The sequence below is a fragment of the Theropithecus gelada genome, chromosome 19, assembly GCF_003255815.1.
Source record: "Theropithecus gelada isolate Dixy chromosome 19, Tgel_1.0, whole genome shotgun sequence".
Taxonomy (NCBI): Eukaryota; Metazoa; Chordata; class Mammalia; order Primates; family Cercopithecidae; genus Theropithecus; species Theropithecus gelada.
This window is the reverse complement of record NC_037687.1, coordinates 12,391,160-12,416,782: the sequence shown is the minus strand read 5'-3', so window position 1 is coordinate 12,416,782 and position 25,623 is coordinate 12,391,160. Positions and strand designations below refer to the sequence as shown.

Below are 25,623 nucleotides of genomic sequence, written 5' to 3'. Positions count from 1 at the left end.
GGGTTTCACCGTGTTAGCCAGGATGGTCTCGATCTCCTGAACTCGTGATCCGCCCGTCTCGGCCTCCCAAAGTGCTGGGATTACAGGCTTGAGCCACCGCGCCCGGCCCATTTTTTTTTTTAATTGGCTGCGCCTGGTGGCATACCTGTAGTTCCACTTACTCACAGGGCTGAGGTGGGAAGATCGTGTGTGCCCAGGCATTCCAGGCTTCAATGAGCCAAGATCACATGACAACACTTTGGCCTGGGTGACAGCGATCCTGTCTCAGAAAACAAAAACAGACTGGGTGCAGTGGCTTACACTTATAATCCCAGCACATCAGGAGTCTGAGGCAAGTGGGTCACTTGAGGTCAGGAGTTTCAGACCAGCCTGGCAAACATGATGAAACCCTGTCACTACTAAAAATACAAAAATTAGCCGGGCATGGTGTTCGGGAGCTGTTCGGGAGGCTGAGGTGGGAGAATCGCTTGAACATGGGAGGTGGGGATTACAGTGACCTAAGACTGTGCCACTGCACTCCAGCCTGGGTGACAGAATGAGACTCTGTCTCAAACAAAACAAAACAAAACAGCACCAAAGAAAGAACATCTGAAAAGCTTCCATCTCAACCTGCCTCAAATCACTGGTGGGCTTATCTGGGCCTTCTAGGTCCTTCTGGAGAGAATGCAGCTTGTTCCAAACATTAATGCGCAGATATGCTTTTTTTTTTTTTTTTTTGAGACATGGTCTTGCTCTGTCGCCGTGCTGGAGCCTACCTAAACCTCCAGAAAAGCTGGGACTGCAGCCATACTCCACCCTGCCCGTCAAGATTTTTGTTTGGTTTGTTACCTTTATTTTTTCTTATCTTCCCCCATGCGGCCCAGCCAATTTTTTTTTTTTTTTTTGAGACAGAGTTTCGCTCTTGTTACCCTATGTTGTCCAGGCTGGTCAAGATCCTCCTGACTCGGCCTTCCAAAGCACTAGGATTACACGTATGAGCCCCTGTGCCCAGTCACATCATGTATTTTACATATTAGAATAAATCGGACAAGTATGGTGGCTCACAACTTGAGGGGCCGCGGCGGGCAGATCACTTGAACCCAGGACTACAAGACCAGCCTGGGCAACATGGTGAAACCTCGTCTCTACAAAAAATACAAAAATTAGTTTGGCATCGTGGCATGTGCCTGGAATCTGAGCTACTCAGGAGACTAAGGTGGGAGAATCGCTTGAACCCAGGGGGCCGAGGTTGCAGTGAGCTGAGATCGCACCACTGCACTCCAGCTTGGGTGACAGAGTGAGATTCTTTCTCAAAAAAATCTTAAAAACATACAAATAGGCCATGTGCGGCGGCTCACACCTGTAATCCCAGCACTTTGGGAGGCCGAAGCAGGCGGATCACGAGGTCAGAAGATTGAGACCATCATGGCTAACATGGTGAAACCCTGTCTCTACTAAAAATACAAAACATGAGCCAGGCATGGTGGCACGCGCCTGTAGTCCCAGCTACTAGGGAGGCTGAGGTAGGAGAATCACTTGAACCTGGGAGGCGGAGGTTGCAGTGAGCTAAGATTGCACCAATGCACTGCAACCTGGGTGACAGACCGAGACTCTGTCTCAAGAAAGAATATTAAAAAAAATTTTTAAATTAAACATATAACTAAAAAAACATCAGTGCAGTGGCTCATGCCTATAATCCCAGCACTTTGGGAGGCTGAGGTGGGTAGATCACCTGAGGTCAGGAGGTAGAGAACAGCCTGACCAACATATAGTGAAACCTTGTCTCTACTAAAAAACACAAAATTTAGGTGGGACGCAGTGGCTCACACCTATAATCCCAGCACTTTGGGAGGCTGAGGCGGGCAGATTGTCTGAGGTCAGCAGTTTAAGACCAGTCTGGCCAACGTGGTGAAACCCCGTCTCTACTAATAGTAAAATGCAAGAAAACTGGCTGGGCGCGGTGGCTCATACCTGTAATCCTAGCACTTTGGGAGGCCGAGACGGGCGGATCGCAAGGTCAAGAGATCAAGACCATCCTGGCCAATATAGTGAAACCCCGTCTCTACTAAAAATACAAAAATTAGCTGAGCATGGTGGCACGTGCCTGTGGTCACAGCTACGTGGGAGGCTGAGGGAGGAGAATCGATTGAACCCGGGACACAGAGGTTGCAGTGAGTCAAGATTGCATCACTGCACTCCAGCCTGGTGAGAAAGCGAGACTCTGTCTCAAAAAAAAAAAAAAGAAAGAAAAGAAAATCAGCCGGGTGTGGTGGCATGTGCCTATAATCCCAGCTGCTCGGGAGGCTGAGGCAGAGGAATTGCTTGAACCAGGGAGGTGGAGGTTGCAGTGAGCCGAGATCGTGCCATGGTACTCCAGCCTGGGCAACAGGAGACTCTGTCTCAAGAAAAAAGAAATTAGTTGGGCATGGCACATGCCTATAGTCCCGGCTACTTGGGAAACTGAGGCAGGAGAACTGCTTGAACCTGGAAGGCAGAGGTTGCAGTGAGCTGAGATTGCCCCATTCTACTCCAGCCTGGGTGACAGAGTGAGACTCCCGTCTCTCAAAAAAAGTAAATAAAATAAAATAAATAAATAAAATTTAAAAACACAAAAAAATCAAACCATATAAAATCAATCAACCAACACCCATTCTGTTTAAGGCTCCAAAAGGCAATAGCTGGACCCGGCTGCAGAGCACACTCCCACCTCACCTCTGTCTCAAAAGTACATTCCCTACGTATGGTTCTCCTTAAAAAACTTTAATGTCTGGGTTGGCAAGGCAGGTAGAGCGAGTAGAGGCAGCTGCTAGAGGCTGGTTGCTGACTCCAGGCCACGTTCCAGGAAATATCGGTGGGAAGTACGGGGACGGGCTTGGGACCCTTCATTGAGGAAGTAGGATGTGATCTTCCTGAGTCCCTCCTGATCCTCGGGTGTTGAGTCCTCCCTGTGGGAGAGAGGTGATAACAGTGACCACTTCCATGGGGAGCAACCTTCTCAGGCAGGGCTGAACCCTGGCCTCCCTCTTTCCTTCCCTATAGCACCCCCAGGACATCCATGACACCCACCATATAACATCTTCCGCCTCTTTCTCCAGGATGGTCTGAGCTGTGCGCCAGCTGAACCGGACAAACTGGGGGAAGCCGAACACAGGCTCCACGTGCTCCTTCAACCACGCTTTTGTCTTGGGATCTGGGGTAGGGTGGGCAATGGTGACAGTCCATAACATTCAAGCTCCTTGTCACTCTTTTTTTTTTTCTTTGAGATGGAGTCTCACTCTGTCCCCAAGCTGGAGTGCAGTGGCGCCATCTCAGCTCACTGCAACTTCCGCCTCCCGGGTTCAAGCAATTCTCCCGCCTCAGCCTCCCAAGTAGCTGGGATTACAGGTACACGCCACCGTGCCCAGCAAAATTTTGTATTTTTAGTAGTGATGAGGTTTCACCATGTTGGCCAGGATGGTCTCAATCGCTTGACCTCGTGATCTAACCACCTCAGCCTCCCAAAGTGCTGGGATTACATGCCTGAGTCACCACGCCTGGCCTCCTTGCCACTCTTCTAAGGCTTCCTCCAGAGTACCTGGGGCACCTCCTATTGTCTGAGGCACCTTCTTGCCACAGGACCTTTACCTGGCCAAGAACTGCTCAAAGGGCAGTGCAGGAAGAGTGCCTCTGAGACATCTCCTTGACCTCCAAGAACAAGTGATTAAACATTTTTATTTTATTTATTTATTTATTTTTTTTTGAGACGGAGTCTCGCTCTGTCACCCGGGCTGGAGTGCAGTGGTCGGATCTCGGCTCACTGCAAGCTCCGCCTCCCGGGTTCACGCCATTCTCCTGCCTCAGCCTCCCGAGTAGCTGGGACTACAGGCGCCCGCCACCTCGCCCAGCTAGTTTTTTGTATTTTTTAGTAGAGACGGGGTTTCACCTGGTTAGCCAGGATGGTCTCGATCTCCTGACCTCGTGATCCGCCCGCCTCGGCCTCCCAAAGTGCTGGGATTACAGACTTGAGCCACCGCGCCCGGCCTATTTTATTTATTTATTGTTTGAGATGGAGTCTTGCTCTGTCGCCCAGGCTGGAGTGCAGTGGTGTGATCTCAACTCACTGCAACCTCCGCCTTCCAGGTTCAAGTGATTCTCCTGCCTCAGCCTCCCAAGTAGCTGGGACTACAGCCACCCACCACTATACCTGGCTAATTTTTGTATTTTTATTAGAGATGGGGTTTCACAGTATTGGACAGTCAGGCTGGTCTCAAACTCCTGACCTCAGGTGATCCACCCACTTCAGCCTCCCAAAGTGCTGGGATTACAGGTGTGAGCCACCATGCCCAGTCTTTTTATTTTTTTTGAGATAGGGTCTCGCTCTATTACCTAGGCTGCAGTGTAGTGGCATGATCACAGCTCAATGCAACCTCTGCCTCCCAGGCTCAAGCCATCCGCCCACCTCAGCCTCCCAAGTAGCTGGGACTACAGGTGTGCACCACCACACCTGGCTAATTTTTGTATCTTTTGTAGAGATGGGGTTTTGCCATATTGCCCAGGCTGGTCTTGAATTCCTGAGTTCACATGATCTACCTGCCTCTGTCTCTTAAAATGCTAGGATTACAGGCATGAGCCACCTCGCCCAGCCTGTCATTAAACATTATTATTGTTATTATTTTGAGACGGAGTTTCGCTCGTTTCCCAGGCTGAAGTGCAATTGTGTGATCTCAGCTCACTGCAACCTCCACCTCCCAGGTTCAAGCAATTCTCCTGCCTCAGCCTCCCAAGTTGCTGGGATTACGGGCGTGTGCCACCATGTCCAGCTAATTTTATATTTTTAGTAGAGATGGGGTTTCACCATGTTGGTCAGGCTGGTCTCGAACTCCTGAACTCAAGGGATCCACCCCCCTCAACCTCCCAAAGTGCTGGGATTACAGGTGTGAGCCACCACGCCCGGCTAACATTATTTTTTTTTGACATGAGCTCTCACCTTGTCACCCAGGCTGGAGTGCAGTGACATAATCATAGCTCACTGCAGCCTCAAACTCCTGGGCTCAAGCAACCCACCCACCTTAGCCTGCGTAGCTGGGACTGCAGGTGGGCACCACTATAATGGGCTAATTTTTTAAATTTTTTATAGAGATGGGGATCTCGCTATGTTGCCCAGGTTGGTCTTGAACTCAAGGATTCAAGCGGTTCTCCTACCTCAGTTTCCCAAAGTGCTGTGATTACAGGCATGAGCCACCACGCCTGGTCCCCTTCCCCTTAACAAAGGGGCAGATGCCCACCGTGGGTCTCAGTTCATCACTGGGGCTCCAGAGAGAGAGTAAAGTGGGAAGCGGGGAAGATAGCAGCAATCCTATGGCCTGGAACCCAGCTCCATCACTCACTGGCTGTGTGGCCATGAACAAATGGCACCACTGTCTAACACTGGGCCTCTTTCACTGTGGAGTAGGGTGACCAGAACAATTTAGAAAACCTCCAGCCAGGCACAGTAGTTCACACCTGTAATCCTAGCTGTTTGGAAGTCCAAGGCAGGAGGATCACTTAAGCCCAGGAGTTCAAGACCAGGCTGGGCAACATAGGGAGATCCCATCTCTTTAAAAAAATAAGGAAAGGCTGGGCGCGGTGGCTCAAGCCTGTAATCCCAGCACTTTGGGAGGCCGAGACGGGCGGATCATGAGGTCAGGAGATCGAGACCATCCTGGCTAATACGGTGAAACCCCGTCTCTACTAAAAAAATACAAAAAACTAGCCGGGCGAGGTAGTGGGCGCCTGTAGTCCCAGCTACTCGGGAGGCTGAGGCAGGAGAATGGCGTAAACCTGGGAGGCGGAGCTTGCAGTGAGCTGAGATCTGGCCACTGCACTCCAGCCTGGGTGACAAAGCGAGACTCCGTCTCAAAAAAAATAAAAAAAAAAATAAGGAAAAAAGGGCCAGGGGTGGTGGCTGATGGCTATAATCCCAGCACTTTGACAGACCAAGGTGGGAGGACTGCCTGACTCCAGGAGTTTGATACCAGCCTGGGCAACATGACAAGACCCCATTTTTATAAAAACAAAAATAGGCTGGGCGCGGTGGCTCACGCCTGTAATCCCAGCACTTTGGGAGGCTGAGTCGGGCAGATCACCTGAGGTCGGGAGTTCAAGACCAGCCTGACCAACCTGGAGAAACCTTGTCTCTACTAAAAATACAAAATTAGCCGGGCGTGGTGGCGCGTGCCTGTAATCCCAGCTACTCGCGAGGCTGACGCAGGAGAATCATTTGAAGCCAGGAGGTGGAGGTTGCGGTGAGATCGCACCATTGCACTCCAGCCTGGGCAGCAAGAGCAAAACTCTGTCTCAAAAAATAAATAAAAATAAAAAATAGAAACAAAAAATAAGCAAAATAAAATGATAAACGACAGAAAGGAAGAAAAGAAAACCTCAGAAGTGTGCTCAGCTCTGGCCATTTCAACATTAGTACCATGGTCACTGTCTGCTCACCATTGGGGTAGCCTGAGCCATAATCAGTATCCGAGTCCTGCAGTTTCTCCACGAACTTCCATTTCTTCACGGCCTGGTCCCGGGCCACCTGTGGGCAAGACAGCCACCTGGAATCTCCCTCCTCCCCCGTGGTGGCCATGCCTGGCCCTTATATAGTGGGATGCTGGAAGCCGGCCATGGCTAGTAGGGTACTGACCTTGGCACAGATGCTGGCAGCACTAACCACTGGGTAGAGGGCATCTGCTTTGGCCTTGACCGTCACCTCAATCCCGGGAAAACTTTGCTGCAGCCGCGCCTGGTATGTCTCTGGCATCCCTACAGTGTCCACAAACACCTGCCACGGCAACAGACACATATTAATTGAACAAACAATGTACCAATGCTCTAGCCTCACAGCCCTGGCACGTTCTTCCTGCTACCCAGAATCCTCTTCTCACAGCCCGTCCCCAGGCTGGATCAATCAGGGATTTCAACTCAAACATCTCCTCCCAGGCCAGGCAACGTTGTTCACGCCTGTGATCCCAGCACTTTGGGAGGTTGAGGCGGGAGGATCGCCCTTGGAGTTTGAGACCAGGCTTGGCAACACAGTGAGACCCCATCTTTACAAAAACATAAAATAAATACAATAAAATAAAACAAAGAAAAAAAAATCACCTCCTGAAGAGGCTTCCTCTGATCATGCTGCATCTGCTCTACACTTATTTAGCACCTACTGCATGCCAGATACTGTTCTAGGAACTGAGGTGGCAGAAAACACTAGAAAAAAAAGTGGTAGAGTGCGTTGGCACACGCCTGTAATCCCAACACTTTAGGAAGCCAAAGCGGGAGGATCGCTTGAGGGCAGGTGTTCGAGACCAACCTGGACAACATATGGAGACCATGTTTCTACAAAAAATAAAAAATTAGCTAGGTGTAGTGATGAATAAAGGCTTGAAGGAGGTGAGGAACTAAACCGTGCAGAGATCTGGGGAAGAGGGCTCTAGGTGTGAGAACAGCCAGTACAAAGGCCCTGAGCTGGGACCAGGTCCATGATGCTGGGCCCTTGCACGGGGGTCTATGGCTACAGCACCGAAGAGAGGGGTCAAGAGCTGCTGGGAGAAAGTGGTATCTCCACAGCAGTAATGTTTTCAGAAACCACCTTTATTTTTTGTTTACCAGCTAAACATTTTTCTGCCCAGGCTAGGCCCTGAACCCCCACGGGCAGGTCCCTTGTCTGTCTATGCCAGTTACTGCATCGCCAGCTCTGCATTTGGACCTGATCCTCAGGTCCCTCCTCAGCAAGGCCTACCTTGCTATAATTCCTTTCTTTCTTCTTCTTGTAGAGATGGGGTCTTGCTATGTTGCCCAGGCTAGTCTGGAACTCCTGGCCTCAACCAATTTGCTCACCTCAGCTTCCCAAAGTGCTGGGATTACAGGCATAAGCCACCACACCCAGCATACAATTCCTACGTCGAGGTTATTTTGCCTTGTTATTCTCTCAAAATGGTCCGTTCTTTCACTGAGAGCATTCGAGGCAATGCTGATTTATGTTTTTCTCTGGTAATTTAATGTAATTCTCCCCCACTCGACTGTAAATTTTTCTGATTTAATTTCCACTGTGGTCGGAAAACTAAATGTTGAGATGTGCATTTTTTTTTTTTTTGAGACGGAGTCTCGCTCTGTTGCCTAGGCTGGAGTGCAGTGGCGCGATCTCGGCTCACTGCAAACTCCACCTCCCAGGTTCACGCCATTCTCCTGCCTCAGCCTCCCGAATAGCTGGGACTACAGGCACCTGCCACCACGCCCAGCTAATTTTTTGTATTTTTAGTAGAGATGGGGTTTCACAGTGTTAGCCAGGATGGTCTCCATCTCCTGACCTCGTGATCCGCCCGTCTGGGCCTCCCAAAGTGCTGAGATTACAGGTGTGAGCCACAGGAGATGTGCATTTCAAAAAGACTACTTTCTGTTGCTGCATGGGGAACAGATTGGAGGGGACAGGAGGGTGGGGGATGAGAGACGATGCTTAGCAGGTATTCAGGGTGTGGGGGGTGTCCTGGGCTAGGACAGAGGTAGCAGGGAGACACATGTGGGATTTGTTCTGCAGACTGAGCCTTTAGGATGAGGGAGAGATTAGATGGAGATGGGACTAGGGGCTACACTGTGGTCCTCAGTGTGGCACACATTTAGGGCAGAAACAGGAGCACGAAATCAACAGTAGCAAGGAATATGCCTGAGGCACTCCAGACGTATCTGATGCTGAATCTGCCCACTGCACGTTTTTGCCCACATTTACTTCTTTTATTTTTATTTTTTGCTGTGTCCCCCAGGCTGGAGTGCAATGGCACGATCTCAGCTCACTACAACCTCCGCCTCCCGGGTTCAAGCGATTTCGGTAGAGACGGGGTTTCATCATGTTGGCCAGGATGGTCTTCAACTCCTGACCTTAGGTGATTTGCCTGCCTCAGCCTCCCAAAGCACTGGGATTACAGCCTTGAGCCACCGTGCCTAGCCTCCCATTTTTAGTTTATTTTTATTTATTATTATTTTTTGAGACAGAATCTCACTCTATTGCCCAGGTTGGAGTGCAATGGCACAATCTTGGCTCACTGCAACTTCTGCCTCCTGGGTTCAAGCGATTCTCCTGCTTCAGCCTCCTGAGTAGCTAGGATTACAGGCGCCCACCACCACGTCCAGCTAATTTTTGTATTTTTAGTAGAGACGGGGTTTCACCATGTTGGTCAGGCTGGTCTCGAACTCTTGACCGCCGGTGATCTACCCGCTGCGGCCTCCCAAAGTGCTGCGAATATAGGCGTGAGCCACTGGGCCTGGCCTCCATTTTTATTTTTGGGTTGGGGGGGGTCTTTCTTTGTCACCCAAGATGGAGTGCTGTGGCATGATCATGGCTCACTGCAGTCTAGAACTCCTGTTTTGTCGCCAGTTTATCCTGTGATGACCAAATGGGGACAACTCAACACTTAACTCACCTGGGTGACGTTCACGCCCTGATCCAATGCATACTGTATAAGCCCAGTGGCTGTATCATGTGACAGGGAGTTCAGGTTGTATTTGACTCTGTGGTGGGGAACAGAGCCCAGTTAACCTCATTCTAGGAAGAAAGCCCAGTCAGCCCATGCTGGCTGCCCCTCTCCCACAGCCCCCCCCCGGGTACCCCTCACCGCCCAAGCATGCTGGTAGAGATGAGGTTTGGAGATAGCACGTCCAGCGCCCAGCCGACAAAGTCCCTGTTCTCCTCCATTTTCGCAAAGAGCCTTTCCCGCTCGCTCTCCAATAGGGTCTTTGAGTCTGGAAGGTTTGGAAGAGAAGGGGAACAGCTGCTTCTCCCAGTTCCTGTCCTCCCCTTTCAGTGCTCACCTGCCCCTGCACATACTCAGGAATCCCTTCCCCAGACGCACACCTCGGGCTTACCTGCCACTTTCAGGGCCTCCAGATCTGCCAGGTGGGACAGGGGACAATAACAGATGGCGTAGACCATGGGGCCTGGGGAGAAGGGGTGTCAGTTTTCTCGCAGCCGGGGTCCAATCACTGAGCCCGTGAAAGTTGCCATCCATCCCTGTTCTACCATCACTGCTTCTTTGGGTGCCATCACCACGACCACATCCCCTCCCCTGGTGCGGTGCAATCCCGACTCCCGTTCCCCGCATCCCCCGTACCACGCCCCTCCCCTCCCTGGCCCTAGGTGCGCACCCAGGACGGGGCCCCTGCCCGCCTCATCGACGCCCAGGACGCAAGGCTCCTTGCGGCACGCCGCGGGCACAGGCGAACTCAGGCGACAGCGGCCCGTGTTGTCTCTCTCCAGCTCGCTGAGATCCATGCCGCCTCGGCCGCCGCCACCAGCTGCAAGAACTAACACTGCGGGAGCGGGTCTCGGCGCGCGTTTTCCGCGGGCCTTGCAGCGGCGCCTGTTTCCGGCCAATCCGCGGGCAGAACACGCCCCTGTCGCTCCCACGGCCGTGGACGCTTACGCAGCCGACGCCGACGCCGCTGCCGTGCGCCCTTCTGGGAATTGTAGTCCCGAAGGACTGTGGCCGAACACTCAGCGTGGGGAATTCGGTGGACCGGGTCACTTTGCAAGCTCTGCTTCACGGTCTCTGGGGCCCCGCCTGCGTTGGCCGGTGGGAAAAAGGGGAAATAAAAGGGAAACTGAGACGCAGCTTCGAAGACCCAGCCTAATGGGGAACTAGAGGGTCAAATATCACCCCTGTCCCAGGACACGGGTCCCCGCATCACTGCGTCCCCGACTTCCACCTGGATTCAGGCCCTGTACTCGCAGTCCCTTCTTCTGTACGCATTCTAAGTCACCTGAACCAGGTAGCCCCGCTTCCACTAAACTCAGGCTTTTGGATTTGGAGTCCTCAAACTCCCTCTCTTGGTTGCTGCCTTCAGCCCACCCCCACTCCCTGCAAGATCTGTGCTTCCTACCCTCTCTCTCATTCAGGCCAAGCCTTCCCCACCCCCATTGGAGATCACAGACCTCAGTGGACTCCTGCTCAGGGTCTCTGCCCACTATATAGAAGCTCATTCCTCCTAACTTAGAATGAATGTCCCCCCCCCCACCCCCGCCCCCCCCCCTTGTTTTTTTTTTTAGACAGGGTCTCTCTCTGTTGCCCAGGCTGGAGTGCAGTGGTGCGATATTGGCTCACTGCAACCTCCACCTCCTGGGCTGACGCGACCCTCCCACCTCCGTCTCCCAAGCAGCTGGACTACAGGTGCACACCACACCACCATGCCCAACTATTTTTGGTATTTTTTGTAGAGACGGGGTCTCACTATGTTGCCCAGACTGGCTTCAAACTCCTGGGCTCAAGTGATCTGGCCGCCTCCGCCTCCCAAAGTGTTGGGATTACAAGCCTGAGCCAGAGTGCCTGGCCTCCACACTTCTTCTATTCCCTGGACTCACTGGGGCTTATGTCCTCTGCCTGTGGGTTCCCGCCCCTTACCAGGCTCATGCCCCTTCCTCAGGGTCCTAGTTCATTGTCTTTTTATCTCCTTTTTTATTCCTCTGCGCCTCCCCCTCCACTTTTTGTTTTTTTTAAAAAAACAGGGTGTTACTCTGTTTCCCAGGCTGGATAGCAGTGTAGCGATCTCGGCTCACTGTAACCTTTGCCTCCCAGGCTCAAGCGATCCTCCCTCCCCATCCTACCGAGTAGCTGGGACCACAGGCAAGTGCCGCCATGCTCGTCTAATTTTAAAAATTTTTATGGAGAGATGATCTCAACTATATTGCCCAGACTGGTCTTGAACTCCTGGACTCAAGAGATGCGCCTGTCTTGGCCTTCCAAAATGCTGGAATTACAGGCGTGAGTCCTAGCGCCCAGCGCCCCCTCCATTTTTCTGCCTTTCTCCCTAGATATCAGCGGGGCTCTCGGCTCCTGACTCAGCTTCCGCCTAACCATATCAGCTTCAAGTCACTCAAGACTTGGAGCCCCAGTTCTCCCTTCCCCAAACTCACTTCATACCCACCACGCACCGCACGTCCTCCCTCCGCGCCCACCCTGGGCCCCACGGCTTGCCCCGGCCCGGCGTCCTCTGGGCCCCTCTCTCACTCGGGCTCAGAGCCTCCAGTCGCAGTCGAAGGGCTTGCAGGATGGACAATCCCGTTGCCGGCAGGGTCCTAACTGGATCAGGTTCTCCCGGTCCATGAAAACTGGGCCTGGCGCTGTGCCGACTACCTCGCGGCTGCGCTCCTGCTTGCCCAGGTCGCAGAGACACCGCCACTTTCCCCACGGGCCAAGGATTGAGTCCTCGACTTCTAGAGAAGGAGGGCAGAGGTGAGGCCTACTCCCAATCCCCTGCCCCAGAGAGGAAGAAAGATAAAGATACTAACAAATAAGAGAAGCGCATATTCGCTAGACTCTGCCTCTATGCCAGACACTCCCCCGTAGACTATCTCATTTAATTTTTAAAAAAATTTTTTTATTTTTTTATTTTTTTTTTTGAGACAGGGTCTCGCTCTGTCGCCCAGGCTGGAGTGCAGTGGCACAGTCACAGCTCACTGCAGCCTCAACTTCCTGGGCTCAAGCAATCCTCCTACCTTAGCCTCCCAAGTAGCTAGGACTACAGGCACATGCCACCATGCCTGGCTAATTTTTTGCAGAGACGGTGCTTCACCATGTTGCCCAGGCTGGTCTGGAACTCCTGGGCTCAAGTGATACTCCCATCTCAGCCTCCCAAAGTGCTGGGATTACAGGTGTGAGCCGGCCACCATGTCTGGCCTCATTTAATCTTTCCATGAGTCTCAGGTGGGGAAACCAAGAGACAGCAAGCCAACCTTCCAAGCTCATACACAGGGTAAGTGGCTCAGAGGAACTACAACCTGACACTTTCAGGCTGTGCCAGCCTGCACAGTTGTGAGTGTCCTATAACATCCTTGGTGCCCGCCATCTGATGCTGAATTCTGTCTTCAGGGGTGTGACCATGGCCCTGAAGCAGGCACAATGCCAACTGACCAGCAGGGCTATCAAGTGATAAATGGCATAATTGACAGAATGAAGGTAAGTAAATCTCCTGGTGCTGCGCTAGCATATACAAACCAAATTTTTATGATCAGGTTTATTTTTTATTTTTTATTTTTGTTTTTATTTTTTGAGACAGGATCTTGCTCTGTTACCCAGGTTGGAATGTAAGGGTGTAATCATGGCTCACTGCAGCCTCAAATTCCTTGGCACAAATGGTCCTCCTGTATCAGCCTCTTGAGTAGCTGGGACAGGCTCATGCCACCATGGCAGGCTAATTTATTTTTTGTTTTTATTTATTTATTTATTTTTGTAGAGAAGGGGGTCTCTCCATGTTGCCTAGGCTGGTCTTGAACTCCTGGGCTCAAGCAGTCCTTCTGCCTCGGCCTCCCAAAGTGCTAGGCCATCAGGTCAGGCTAATTTTAAAATCTTTTTTGTAGAGATGGAGTCTTGCTATGTGGGCCAGGCTAGACTGGTCTCTGAGACCAAGGGATCCTCCCACCTCAGCCTCCCAAAGTGCTCGGGTTACAGGTGTGAGTTACCTCGCCGGCCACTATGATCACTTCAAAGGGCTCTTTACTGAATCTGCCCCTTTCCCCTATGAGACAGATCTTATCCCAACTCCGATCTTTTTTTTTTGAGACGGAGTCTCGCTCTGTCGCCCAGGCTGGAGTGCAGTGGCCAGATCTCAGTTCACTGCAAGCTCCGCCCCCTGGGTTTACGCCATTCTCCGGCCTCAGCCTCCCAAGTAGCTGGGACTACAGGCGCCCGCCACCTCGCCCGGCTAGTTTTTTTGTGTTTTTCAGTAGAGACGGGGTTTCACCATGTTAGCCAGGATGGTCTCGATCTCCTGACCTCGTGATCCGCCCGTCTCGGCCTCCCAAAGAGCTGGGATTACAGGCTTGAGCCATCGCGCCAGGCCTCCAAGTCCGATCTTATCCCAACTCGCGGCTCACCAAGATCTGACACCTGCTACCCTCCCACACCCACTCTGCCACATCTCACCGACCTCTTCCCATTTCTCCTTTAGGCCTTTTCACCTTGGCACTTGCTATTCCCTCTTTCTTGGACATTCTTTCCCCAAATCTTTCCATTTGGGGTTTTCGCTTGTCGTTCTCGCTGCACTGGTCACGAGTCTTCTGCAACCGGACCCTCTCTGACTTCCCAAGCTTGCCCGCCCCCTTCTTTCTCTGCTTCTGCCCTTCCTGGCACCTATCCCCGAGTGACAGCTTCAATGTCCTACCCACACCCTCTTCCCCTGGGAGCTGCTTTAAAGCAGTATCTATTTCAACGTATCCAAGAGTAAACCGAGCCTCAGAGAACAGTAATCAGCCCAAGGGGACGCCTCCAGTGCAGAGCTGGGTGGAGATTTGCAGCCCGCGGAGGAAGGTCCCTTTGCAGCCAGCAGGAGAAGTAGGGCAACGGGGAGCCTATGGACATCGTCACCCCCGCCGCCTGAGGTTACCCTTTAGATGCTGCAGCCTCAGCTGCTCCCAGGTGTCACCTTCGCCCTGCTGGCCGAAGTACTGATAGTCCTGGTAGACCTGGGCAGGGGTCGCCAGCGGCAGGAGTAGCAGAGGCGCCAGCAGCAGCGCCGCCGGGGTCCGGGCCATGCCCGACTCCAACGGCACCCAGCACGCTCGCAGGCAGAGTTGTGCGCGGAGTCTGCGGCTGCCGCATTACCCCCGCGAGCCGGTGCAGTGGTCCCGGCCGAAGGCAACACGTCTCCCCCCGGCTCCCGCAGGCGCATGGACCCGGCCGCACGCTCCCCCGCACCTGAGGGTGCAGTGGACCCGACCGCTCCGCTCGCTTGCTCCCTCCCCTGCGCAGCGCACGTCTTGGTTCGGGCCGGGCATAAAAGGCTTCGCGGCCCAGGGCTCACTTGGCGCTGAGAACGCGGGTCCACGCGTGTGATCGTCCGTGCGTCTAGCCCTTGCCCACGCAGGTATAGACACACAGAGTGCACCTGGCGGGAGGACCCCCTTCAAGCTGCTTTGGCCGGATCCTGACCTCAGTGCTGGCCGCCTTTGTTTTCCATCCGCTGTAGTGGCCTCCTTTGTCCTTGCGGGGGAAACCGAGGCCACAGCCTTGCAGTGCAGGCCCGATCGCCCTGTTCCCCGCCCCCTGCTCGAGGGGGCCTCACTGTCTCCTTCTGGACTTGGGGCTTGCGACACCGCGCTCCGGCCCACTCGCTCGTGGGGTGCTAGTGGCAGTGGCTGGGTCACTCGTGCTCTGGTCAGGAGGGCGGGTCTCCGGCAGCCTCTGGGCTTCGCAGACCCGGTACCCGGGAGGGTGAGGGTTGGTGCTGTCGCCTCCGCCGTGCTGACTCAGTCACAGGGCCCAGCACGCAGCGCGACCTTGGGGTGGGAGGACAAAGGGTCTTCCCGGGCGCACTGACCGGACAGGGGTCTCAGCTTTCAGTCATGGCCTCCGGTAACGCGCGCATCGGAAAGCCAGCCCCTGACTTCAAGGCCACAGCCGTGGTTGACGGCGCCTTCAAAGAGGTGAAGCTGTCGGACTACAAAGGTGAGCGCAGCCCGGAGCGGACCCAGGTAGAAGCAGAAGCGGGGCCGTGCATGAGAGAGGCTGGGCCCTAACTCCTCTTGGTCCCTCCTCCCCAGGGAAGTACGTGGTCCTCTTTTTCTACCCTCTGGACTTCACTTTTGTGTGCCCCACGGAGATCATCGCGTTCAGCAACCGTGCCGAGGACTTCCGCAAGCTGGGCTGCGAAGTGCTGGGCGTCTCGGTGGACTCTCAGTTCACCCACCTGGCTTGGTATGAGCAGGGGCCAGAGAAGGAGGTTGCAGCTAAGCTCACACCCTCGGGTCCGAGCTGTGTGGCTTCATGACCATTGCTCAATCTCTGGAACCTGCGTTTCCCCATCTTGAAAATAATGGAGGCCGGGCGCGGTGGCTCAAGCCTGTAATCCCAGCACTTTGGGAGGCCGAGGCGGGCGGATCACGAGGTCAGGAGATCGAGACCATCCTGGCTAACATGGTGAAACCCCGTCTCTACTAAAAATACAAAAAACTAGCCGGGCGTGGTGGCGGGCGCCTGTAGTCCCAGCTACTCGGAGGCTGAGGCAGGAGAATGGCCTGAACCTGGGAGGCGGAGCTTGCAGTGAGCCGAGATCGCGCCACTGCACTCCAGCCTGGGTGACACAGCGCAAGACTCCGTCTCAAAAAAAAAAAAAAAAAAAAAAAAAAAAAAAAAAAGAAAATAATGGAAATATTGCCGCCCAAGTTTTTAAGGATGGCAGTAATTAGCATTTGGCAGCTAGTTGAGCTAGTTGTTTGGCACATAGAGTTGCAGATGCAACTCAGATGCAACTTTATCTGCTCTATCTACTAGTTCCCAGGAGGGAGGCTGTGCTGCCCTATTTCATAAAGATGGAAACTCGGGTTCACCTAAGTGAAGAGCTGTACCCCATGACACAGCTAGAGGGTGACGGGGACTCTTAACACGGGCTCTCTCCTGGGTGATGCTGCAAGTTACAAGCACATGTGAAGCCACTTAGCTGGAGCGTGGCCTCTCAAGCTTAGTCTTCCCAGCTGTGGGAAGTCCTTGTACCCAACCCAGGGTGGGGTGGGTGAGGCTCCCAGCAGCCTACTTTAAAGCCCCTTATCTTTGGCCTCCAGTGCTTATCACATTGGGCCCACAGGGTGAGGACCCGGCTGTACCAGGCATCCTGAGGCCCCAACTCTATCTCCTCTACTCCCAGGATCAACACCCCCCGGAAGGAAGGAGGCTTGGGCCCCCTGAACATCCCCCTGCTTGCTGATGTGACCAGACGCTTGTCTGAGGATTACGGCGTGCTGAAAACAGATGAAGGCATTGCCTACAGGTACTGTGGGACCCTCAGCCCAGCTCATGGAGACCCCCCATTCCTGTGGAGCTGGAACCACTCCTGTACAATGTCTTCTCTGCCCCCAGCCCTGTGGCTAGCAGCGGGTGGTTGGTAGTCCCTTCCTTGTCTCTGGCAGTGGGAGCTCCCAGCTCCTTACTGGGAACCCTGATGTCTTCAGGGGCCTATTTATCATCGATGGCAAGGGTGTCCTTCGCCAGATCACTGTTAATGATTTGCCTGTGGGACGCTCCGTGGATGAGGCTCTGCGGCTGGTCCAGGCCTTCCAGTACACAGACGAGCATGGAGAAGGTGAGCAGAAACACACATGACACATGGTTACATACTCAGTGCCTCTGTCACTCATGCAAACATTCACTGCCTGTCCTCTGACCTGTCCAGATGGGTGTTAGGGCCCCAAAGAAGATTCAGCTCAGGGGTTTGTCTGCAGGAAGTTTCTAGTGTGGTAGGAGACAAATACCCCTGACATTCAACCAAGGTGGACAAAGGAGCTGGGCTCAGTGGCTCACGCCTGTAATGCCAGCACTTTGGGAGGCTGTGACAGGTGGATCACCTGAGGTCAGGAGTTCGAGACCAGCCTGACCAACATGGTGAAACCCCGTCTCCACTAAAAACACAAAAAAATTAGCTGGGCATGGTGGCATGTGCGTGTAATCCCAGCTACTTGAGAGACTGAGGCAGGAGTTCTCTTGAATCTGGGAGGCGGAGGTTACAGTGAGCCGAGATCGTACCATTGTACTCCAGCTTGCGCAACAATTAGCCTGGCTTGTGAAGCATACCTATAGTCCCAGCTACTCAGGAGGCTGAGGCCGGAGGATCGCTTGAGCCTGGGAGGTCGAGGCTGCAGTGAGCTATGATCGCACCACTGCACTCCAGCCTGGGTGACACAGCAAGACCTTGTCTCAAAAAACAAACAGGCCGGGCACAGTGGCTCACGCCTGTAATCCCAGCAGCATTTTGGGAGGCCAAGGCGGGCGGATCACAGGTCAGGAGTTTGAGACCAGCCTGGTCAACATAGTGAAACCCCGTCTCTACTAAAAATACAAAAAAATTAACTGGGCATGGTGGTGGGTGCCTGTAATCCCAGCTACTTGGGAGGCTGATGCAGGAGGATTGCTTGAACCCGGGAGGGGGTTGCAGTGAGCCGAGATCGCACCACTGCACTCCAGCCCAGGCCCAGTGTGAGACTCCATCTCAAAAAAAACAAAAAACAAAAAACAAACAAAAAAACCAATAACAAAACCTGTAGGGGTGGGGCAGAGGGACAAAGATGGGGTTAAAGGGGCCGAAAAGACAGGAAGATGCTGTCTCATGCCTGTAGTTCCACCTACTCTGGAGAGTGAGGCAGAAGATTGCTTAAGCCTAGGAGTTTGAGTCCAGCCTAGGCAACATAGGAATAACCCATCTCTTAAAAAAGAAAAGAAAAAGAAAAAAGAGGCCAGATGTCATGGCTCACACCTGTAATCCCAGCACTTTGGGAGGCCTAGGAGGGTGGATCACCTGAGGTTGGGAGTTCGAGACCAGCTTGACCAACATGGAGAAACCCCGTCTCTACTAAAAATACAAAATTAGCCGGGCGTGGTGGTACATGCCTGTAATCCCAGCTACTTGGCAGGCTGAGGCAGGAGAATCACTTGAAGCTGAGAGGCTGAAGTTGCAGTGAGCCGAGATCGTGCCATTGTACACCAGCCTGGGCAAGAAGAGTGAAGTGAAACTCCGTCTCAAAAAAAAAAAAAAAAAAAGAAAAAGGAGAGGTGGGTGGCAAAAAGAAATTTAAGAATTAAGGGTAGGAAGCACACCAACTAAAAAATGCTGAACTTGCCTAGGCGCAGTGGCCCACGCCTGTAATCCTAGCACTTTGGGAGGCCAAGGGGGGTGGATCACCTGAGGTCAGGAGTTTGAGATCAGCCTGACCAATACGGTGAAACCCTGTCTCTACTAAAAGTACCAAAAAATTAGCAGGGCGTGGTGGCGGGCACTTGTAGTCCCAGCTACTCAGGAGGCTGAGGCAGAAGAATCGTTTGAACCCAGGAGGCGGAGGTTGCAGTGAGCTGAGATCACACCACTGCACTCCAGCCTGGGCGACAGAACAGGACTCTGTCTCAAAAGAAAAAGAAAAGAAAAAGAGAAAATACTGAACTTGGCTGGGCATGGTGGCTCACACCTGTAATCCTAGCACTTTGGGAGGCCAAGATGGGCAGATGACTTGAGGTCAGGAGTTCAAGACAAGCGTGGCTAACATGGTCTCCACCAAAAATACAAAAATTAGCCAGGCATGGTGGTGCACCCCTGTAATTCCAGCTACTTGGGAGTCTGGGGCACGAGAATCGCTTGAACCCAGGAGGCAGAGGTTGCATGAGCTGAGATCATGCCACTGTACTTCAGCCTGGGCAACAGAGCAAGACTCTGTCTCAAAAAAAAAAAAAAAAAAGAGAAAAAAATACTGAACTGGGCTTGGAGGGCTTCTCTTTTTTTTTTTTTTTTTTTTTTTTTTTTGAGACAGAGTCTTGCTCTGTCGCCCAGGTTGGAGTGCAGTGACACCACCTCGGTTCACTGCAAGCTCCGTCTCCCGGGTTCACGCCATTCTCCTGCCTCAGCCTCCTGAGTAGCTGGGACTACAGGCACCCGCCGCCACGCCCGGCTAATTTTTTTTTTTGTATTTTTAGTAGAGACAGGGTTTCACTGTGTTAGCCAGGATGGTCTCGGTCTCCTGACCTCGTGATCCGCCCGCCAAAGTGCTGGGATTACAGGCGTGAGCCACAGCGCCCGGCTGGAGGGCTTCTCTTAATATCCACATTCCTGGGCCTGAACCACTTACAGCATTTTCTTCTGCAACACAGGCCCTTGTTTGCTTCACCTTGAACCTGGGGCTGTAGCTTTCATGTGCATCCTTGTGTCTTCCCACAGTTTGTCCCGCTGGCTGGAAGCCTGGCAGTGACACGATTAAGCCCAACGTGGATGACAGCAAGGAATATTTCTCCAAACACAATTAGGCTAGCCAACGGATAGTAAGCTTGTGCCCCTACCTAGGTGCCTGTGCTGGGTGTCCACCTGTGCCCCCACCTGGGTGCCCTGTGCTGACCCAGGAAAGGCCAGACCTCCCCTCCAAACCCTACAGTCTGGGACCCTGGAGGGCTAGGCCAAGGCCTTCTCATGCCTCCACCTAGGAGCTGAATAGTGACGCCCTCCCCCGAGCCCACCTAGCCGCACACAGGCCTAGAGGTGACCAATAAAGTATTAGGGACAGGTGTAAATCTGTGTTGATGTGCTCTCTCCTTTCGTCCTCCCCTGCAACACCCTCCCTTCTCCAGGCTCAGGCTTGGGAAACTGACCCTGTGGTTGCTCATCTTCGCCACACGGTGGCGGTCTTATCACATGCTCAGTGCCTGCTCTTTTCCTCCTTGCGCTCAAGGCGGTTTCCGAGGAGTAGGGCATGCCTCTGTCCCTTGCAAATCCCAGGATGCCCTACATCCAGAAATCTGGCCATACAAGGCAGCGCCCACATTTTGTCACCAGCCAGCCCGGGTTCAAATACCATTTAAGAGCTGTGATCGTCTCTGGGTCTCTTCAACAGTAAAATAGGACTGCAAACCCAGATCACTATGCACGTGGTAAAAGTTGTAGGTGATGAGTTATGTGAAGCTGGGGGCCGAGACCCCTGTGTGGGGCCCAGTTCCTAGTTCCTAAGATGGCTTCCTCGAGCTGGAAGGAACCCAGCCCAGTCTAGTCTTATGGGGAAGAGGGTGGGGACCCAGTCTTAAGAGCAGAACCAAGAATGAAAGCCTGAGCTACGTGCAGAGTGCAGAGTCCCTGCTGTGAGCTCTGCCCCACCCCAGGCTGGAAAGATTGCCTGTCTGCCCCTGGGGTGGGAGGGTGGCAGTTAGGCTAGGAGGCAGGTATTAGCAGCAAGGCAGGGTTCCCAGGGGTGCCGTTTAATATTGTGTGCGTTCAGGCAAGTAGTTTTGTTACTCTATGCCCCAGTTTCCTCCTACAGAACAGGGCTAATATGCTCATTTAATCCATGGATCCACTATTAATGCTGGTACCCACCTAATACTCTCTAAGGGTCACTCATCGCCCTTGGAATTTAATCTACACTCCTCCCCAAGGCCCCTGCTCAGTCTCCCTAAATATCTGCCCTGTTGTGGTTCACTCAAATTACAGACATACTGGCTTCCTGCTGTTCTTTCACAGGCTCACCTGGCTACAAAAATTTTGCCATTTAAGAGCTGCTCTCAGCTGAGCGGGATGGCTCACGCTGGTAATCCCAGCACTTTGGGAGACCAAGGCAGGCGGATCACCTGAGGTCAGGGGTTTGAGACCAGCCTGGCCAACATGATTAAACCCTCTCTACTAAAAATATAAAAATAAAAATTAGCCTGGCATGATGCACGCCTGTAGACCCAGCTACTTGGGAGGCTGAGGCAGGAGAATCGCTTGAATCCTGTGGGTGGAGGTTGCAGTAAACTGAAATCGAGCCACTGCACTCCAGCCTGGGTGACAGAGGGAGACTCCATCTCAAAAACAAACAAACAAAAAAAACCTGTTACCTCTGATGCTGTTATTACCCAGGATTTTCTCAGGACCCCACTTCTTCAAATCTGTTGAAAAGTCACAGCCACGCACGATGGCTCACACCTGTAATCCTAGCACTTTGGAGGCCGAGGCTGGCAGATGACCTCAGGTCAAGAGTTCAAAACCAGCCTGGCAAACGTGCCAAAACCCCGTCTCTACTAAAGATACAAAATTAGCCGGGCATGGTGGCAGGCACCTATAATCCCAGCTACTTGGGAGGCTAAGGTAGGAGAATTGCTTGAACCCAAAAGGCAGAGGTTGCAGTGAGCCAAGAGCACACCACTGCACTCCAGTCTGGGAGACAGAGCAAGAATCTGTCTCAAAAAAAAAAAAGAAAAGAAAAAGTCACTGAGAGACAAGCCCGGTGGCTCACGCCTGGAATCCCAGTGCTTTGAAAGGCCAAGGCGGGAGGACTGCTTGACCCAGGAGTTCCAGACCAGCCAGGGCAACATAGCAGACCCCATCTCTACAAAAGTAAACAAAATTAGCCAGGCATAGTGGTGTGTGCCTGTAGTTCTAGCTAGTTGGGAAGCTGAAGTGGGAGGAACTGCTTGAGCACAGAAGGTCTAGGCTGCAGTTAGCTCTGATTGCACCACTGCACTCCAACCTGGGCAACAGGGCAAGACCCGTCTCTAAAACATAAAAAAGAGGCCGGGCGCGGTGGCTCAAGCCTGTAATCCCAGCACTTTGGGAGGCCGAGACGGGCGGATCACGAGGTCAAGAGATCGAGACCATCCTGGCTAACACGGTGAAACCCCGTCTCTACTAAAAAATACAAAAAAAACTAGCCGGGCGCGGTGGCGGGCGTCTGTAGTCCCAGCTACTCGGGAGGCTGAGGCAGGAGAATGGCGTGAACCCGGGAGGCGGAGCTTGCAGTGAGCTGAGATCCGGCCACTGCACTCCAGCCTGGGCGGCAGAGCGAGACTCCGTCTCAAAAAAAAAAAAAAAAAAAAAAAAAAAAAAAAAAAAAAAAACATAAAAAAGAAAAAGTCGCCCCGTTAAAGGTCCATGTTCCCACTCCATTTTACAAAGCAACTTTCCTCTCTGCCCCATCACTGCCACCTTGACCTGTGTGTGTGTGTGTGGGGGGGGGGGGGTTTCCCTCTTACTAGCACTTACCACCACCTCTGAAGAACCATGCTTGCTTGTTTATTGTCTTGTCTGGAGGGGTCCAGGCTGTGTCTCCAGGGTCTAGTTGTTCTAGGTATTGCACAAATGAATTGATGAAGTGTCTGTTCCACTTACCCTACTGCCTGTCTAGTTTCTCTACCTGTTTTTCTCCACTGCTCTGGGGGCTTACAGCCCCGGAGCCGGCCAGACTCCCTCCAGGCGTGCCAGCAGCACCCGCACCGGCACCCCCACCCCCAAGTGTCCCAGCTGCGCGGGAGGGAGCCCAGCGCGAGGGCGGTGGCGGCGCCCCGCGGCCCGAGCAGCCGCCCCGGCAGGACCAGACCTGGCAGTCGCCCCGCTCCTGGCCTGGCACCCGGGAGGGGAAGCTGGCAGGCGGGCGCCGCCCTTCCTGGCGGGGGTGGGGGTAGAGGGGAGGGCGTCGGCAAAGCCGCCGAAGCAGCAGCAACCCTCTGCCCGGGTCAGGTCAGACGGAGGGGGCGTGGGCGCGGCGGGGCCCAGGCGCCAGTGTCTTGAAGGTAGCACAGAGGTGGCTCCCGGGGCCCAGGAGCGCTGCCCGCCCACTGCGGGCCCTCTGGACCCAGGCCTGGGGCTTTCCGTGCCCGGGCAGCCGCCTGCCCGGGAAAATCCCGGCCCCCTTCCCGGCGCTGCGGCCCTGCCCGGCAGAGCGGGGGAGGGGATTCCCGGAATCTGCCCAGAGACCGCGGTCGCGTCACTGGGCAGAATCGGTCCTTGTATGGGCAGCGCTTCCGCTGCGTCAGCGGGGAAAGCCCCGGCGCGCACTGCTGGGCGGGGCCGCGCCTGCGCGCTCCGCGTCTCGCCCCCCGCGCCCTGCCTTCAGCTACTGTGTCCCTGGACTGCGTCCCGCGCCCCAACCATCCAACCCTGGAGATCTGGGGACGCGGGAAGGGTGGGACTCCCGGGTTGGGACCACAAGATGCCTGCGCAGAGCCGACGAGGGGGACACATACAGGACCGAGCCACCAACAGCACTGAGCTGGGGGCACACCAGTGCTTTTTTTTCCCTCCGCCCTCCCAGCTTGGAAAAAAAGACAACAGAAATTAATAAAGAACAAATTTTTTTTTTTTTACTTAAATAGATTCAATAAAAAGAACAAACACACACACAAACACAAACACGTCTTAAAATAAACTCTTTAGAGACTAAGTGCGTGTTTCTTTTCCACAGTACGTTGCAGAGAGGGGAGGGCAGGGGGCGGGGGTCCCCTTCCCAATGTCCCCGCGGGCTTGAGTACCGGGCGGCGGGGCCAGCTCCGCCGCGATCGCCCCCTCCTCCCCTCCCTGTTAAATACACAAATATATTATATTCAATATGAATCGAGTCTGTTTCCAGCAGAAAAAAAACATACAAAAAAATGTGGAAGGGGGGGCTTGTAAACGTCGAGGTGGAAGGACTGGGCGCAGGGCGGGAGTTCAGTGTGGTTTGCGGCGCCCCCAGGTCCCAGGGTGGGTGCCCACCGCCTGCTCCCTGGACCCCAGTGGGAGACGTGCGCCCAGCCGTCCAAGCGAGGGGGTGTCCGTAAGGGGACAGGGGGCGCTCAGAAGGCGTGTCCCTTGACCCCAAGCAGCAGCTGACAGCCGTTGCTGACGTGGGTCATGACCTTCTGTTTGAGCTGGGCCACCTGCTCCCGGAGGAGGCCGGCGGTACTCGACAGCCCCGCGTTCTCGGCCTTGAGCGTCTTCACCTTGTCCTCCAGGCGCGCGATGCGCTCCAGCTTCCGCTTCCGGCACTTGGTGGCCGCCAGCCGGTTCCGCAGCCGCTTGCGCTCCACTTTGATGCGCTCTTGGTCTTCCATGTTGATGGGGGACACCGGCGGCGTGGCATCCCGGCTGCGCGCCTCCGGCACGGTCTGCGGTTCCTCCTTGAAGGTGGAGGCGCTGCGGCCCAAGCCCAGCTGCGCCGGGTGGCCACCGGCGAAGGGTGGCGCGTGTGGGAGGTAGCTGATGGTGGCCGTCGGGTATGAGCTCCCGGTCCCGACGGCAGCCCCGGCGCCTCCCGAGGACGCAGAGGCTGGGGAGTAGCTGCTGAGGTTGGTGTAAACGGGAGGTGGCTCCGGGCCGGCGTAGACGCCCCCGGGCCCAGCCGGGGGCCCCCCGCTAGCGCCCAGGGACACGTTGGGGGGTGTCACGTGGTTCATCTTGTGCAGATCGTCCAGGGCTTTGACAAAGCCGTCGGCGAAGCCCTCCTGCTCCTCGGTGACGCCGCCCCCTGCGCCCCCCGCACCTCCACCGCTGCCACCCCCGCGGGGGTAAAAGTACTGTCCCGGGGGTGTAGGCGTCGTCGTGATCACGCCGTTGCTGTTGGGGACGATCAGGCGTTCCAGCTCCGAAGAGGCGAGCTTGAGAGACGCGCCGGTGTCCGAGCCCTGACCAGAAAAGTAGCTGCCGCCACCGCCGCCCTCTGGGCCGGGTCCCCGAGCCCCAGGCGCTTTGAGACTCCGGTAGGGGTCGGCCAGGTTGACCGCCAGGCTCGGTTTCAGGAGTTTGTAGTCGTGTAGAGAGAGGCCACCAGGGGCCCGGCCGTATCCCGTAGCTGTGTATGAGTCGTCGTGGTAGAAGGGCTGTTCCATTTTAGTGCACATCCGGGCGGCCCAGGCGGTCTGGGGAGGGTCCCTGCGGGGCCGCCCCGGGCCTCGCTGCAGCGAGCGGCGCGCTCTCCGCTGCGGTGGCCGGACTGGGTGCCTGGTCGCGCGTTCTCGGGGGCTGGCGCGGGCGGGGAGCAGCCAGCCGGCAGCTGTGCGCAAAAGATCTGTCAGGCTTCCCGAGCCCCCGTCGCCCTCTCCGGCGCGATAGCTTTCCTGGCGTCGTTTCCCCCAGCTCCCAGCTCCCTGCTGGCTCCGAAGCTGGCCTGGCCGCTCTCAAGGTCCCAGCCGCTCAGCCTGAGCCACACGCCTTTATACCGCGCTAGTCAGCCACGGAAGTGCGCTCCGATTGGCCGTCGCCGAAGCCGGGCCCCCGCGCCCCCCTCTTCGAGCGTGGGGAAGGGGAGGAGGCGGCTCGCGTCACTGTCAGGAAGCGCGTGTCCTTGTAAACAGCGGCCACGGGCCGGGTGGCTCGGCGGGCCTGCAGGGGGAGGGGCTCAAAGGACCCCGGGGTACGCATGGAAGGAGGCCTGGGGGCCCAGGCACATGAGTGAGGGGTTTC

At 54.5% G+C, this 25,623-nt stretch overlaps 3 protein-coding genes across 4 annotated transcripts; 1 reads left to right on the top strand and 2 right to left on the bottom strand.

The window, feature by feature from the left end:
* Window positions 1-2,606: 2,606 nt before the first annotated feature.
* RNASEH2A (ribonuclease H2 subunit A) lies at window positions 2,607-10,361 on the bottom strand. Of its 2 annotated transcripts, XM_025368137.1 has the most exons (8): window positions 10,123-10,361; window positions 9,844-9,915; window positions 9,594-9,720; window positions 9,402-9,489; window positions 6,635-6,772; window positions 6,439-6,526; window positions 3,046-3,169; window positions 2,607-2,924 (listed from the first exon to the last, which is right to left on the bottom strand). In XM_025368137.1, exons 1-8 carry the CDS (start codon window positions 10,247-10,249, stop codon window positions 2,786-2,788), a joined length of 903 nt encoding a protein of 300 aa, XP_025223922.1. In that variant the 5' UTR covers window positions 10,250-10,361; the 3' UTR covers window positions 2,607-2,785. The 2 variants fall into 2 exon arrangements, with proteins under 2 accessions (XP_025223922.1, XP_025223923.1); XM_025368138.1 differs by lacking the exon at window positions 6,439-6,526 and having other exon boundaries at window positions 3,046-3,085; window positions 6,631-6,772.
* Window positions 10,362-14,669: 4,308 nt separating this feature from the next.
* PRDX2 (peroxiredoxin 2) lies at window positions 14,670-20,006 on the top strand. Its single transcript, XM_025368149.1, has 6 exons — window positions 14,670-14,835; window positions 15,305-15,416; window positions 15,512-15,665; window positions 16,612-16,734; window positions 16,916-17,046; window positions 19,663-20,006. The coding sequence occupies exons 2-6, from the start codon at window positions 15,314-15,316 to the stop codon at window positions 19,746-19,748; spliced, it is 597 nt and encodes a 198-aa protein (XP_025223934.1). The 5' UTR covers window positions 14,670-14,835; window positions 15,305-15,313; the 3' UTR covers window positions 19,749-20,006.
* A 3,514-nt stretch (window positions 20,007-23,520) lies between these two features.
* On the bottom strand, window positions 23,521-25,352 carry JUNB (JunB proto-oncogene, AP-1 transcription factor subunit). The gene has a single exon (XM_025368136.1). It carries the CDS (start codon window positions 25,059-25,061, stop codon window positions 24,018-24,020), a length of 1,044 nt encoding a protein of 347 aa, XP_025223921.1. The 5' UTR covers window positions 25,062-25,352; the 3' UTR covers window positions 23,521-24,017.
* Window positions 25,353-25,623: the final 271 nt, after the last annotated feature.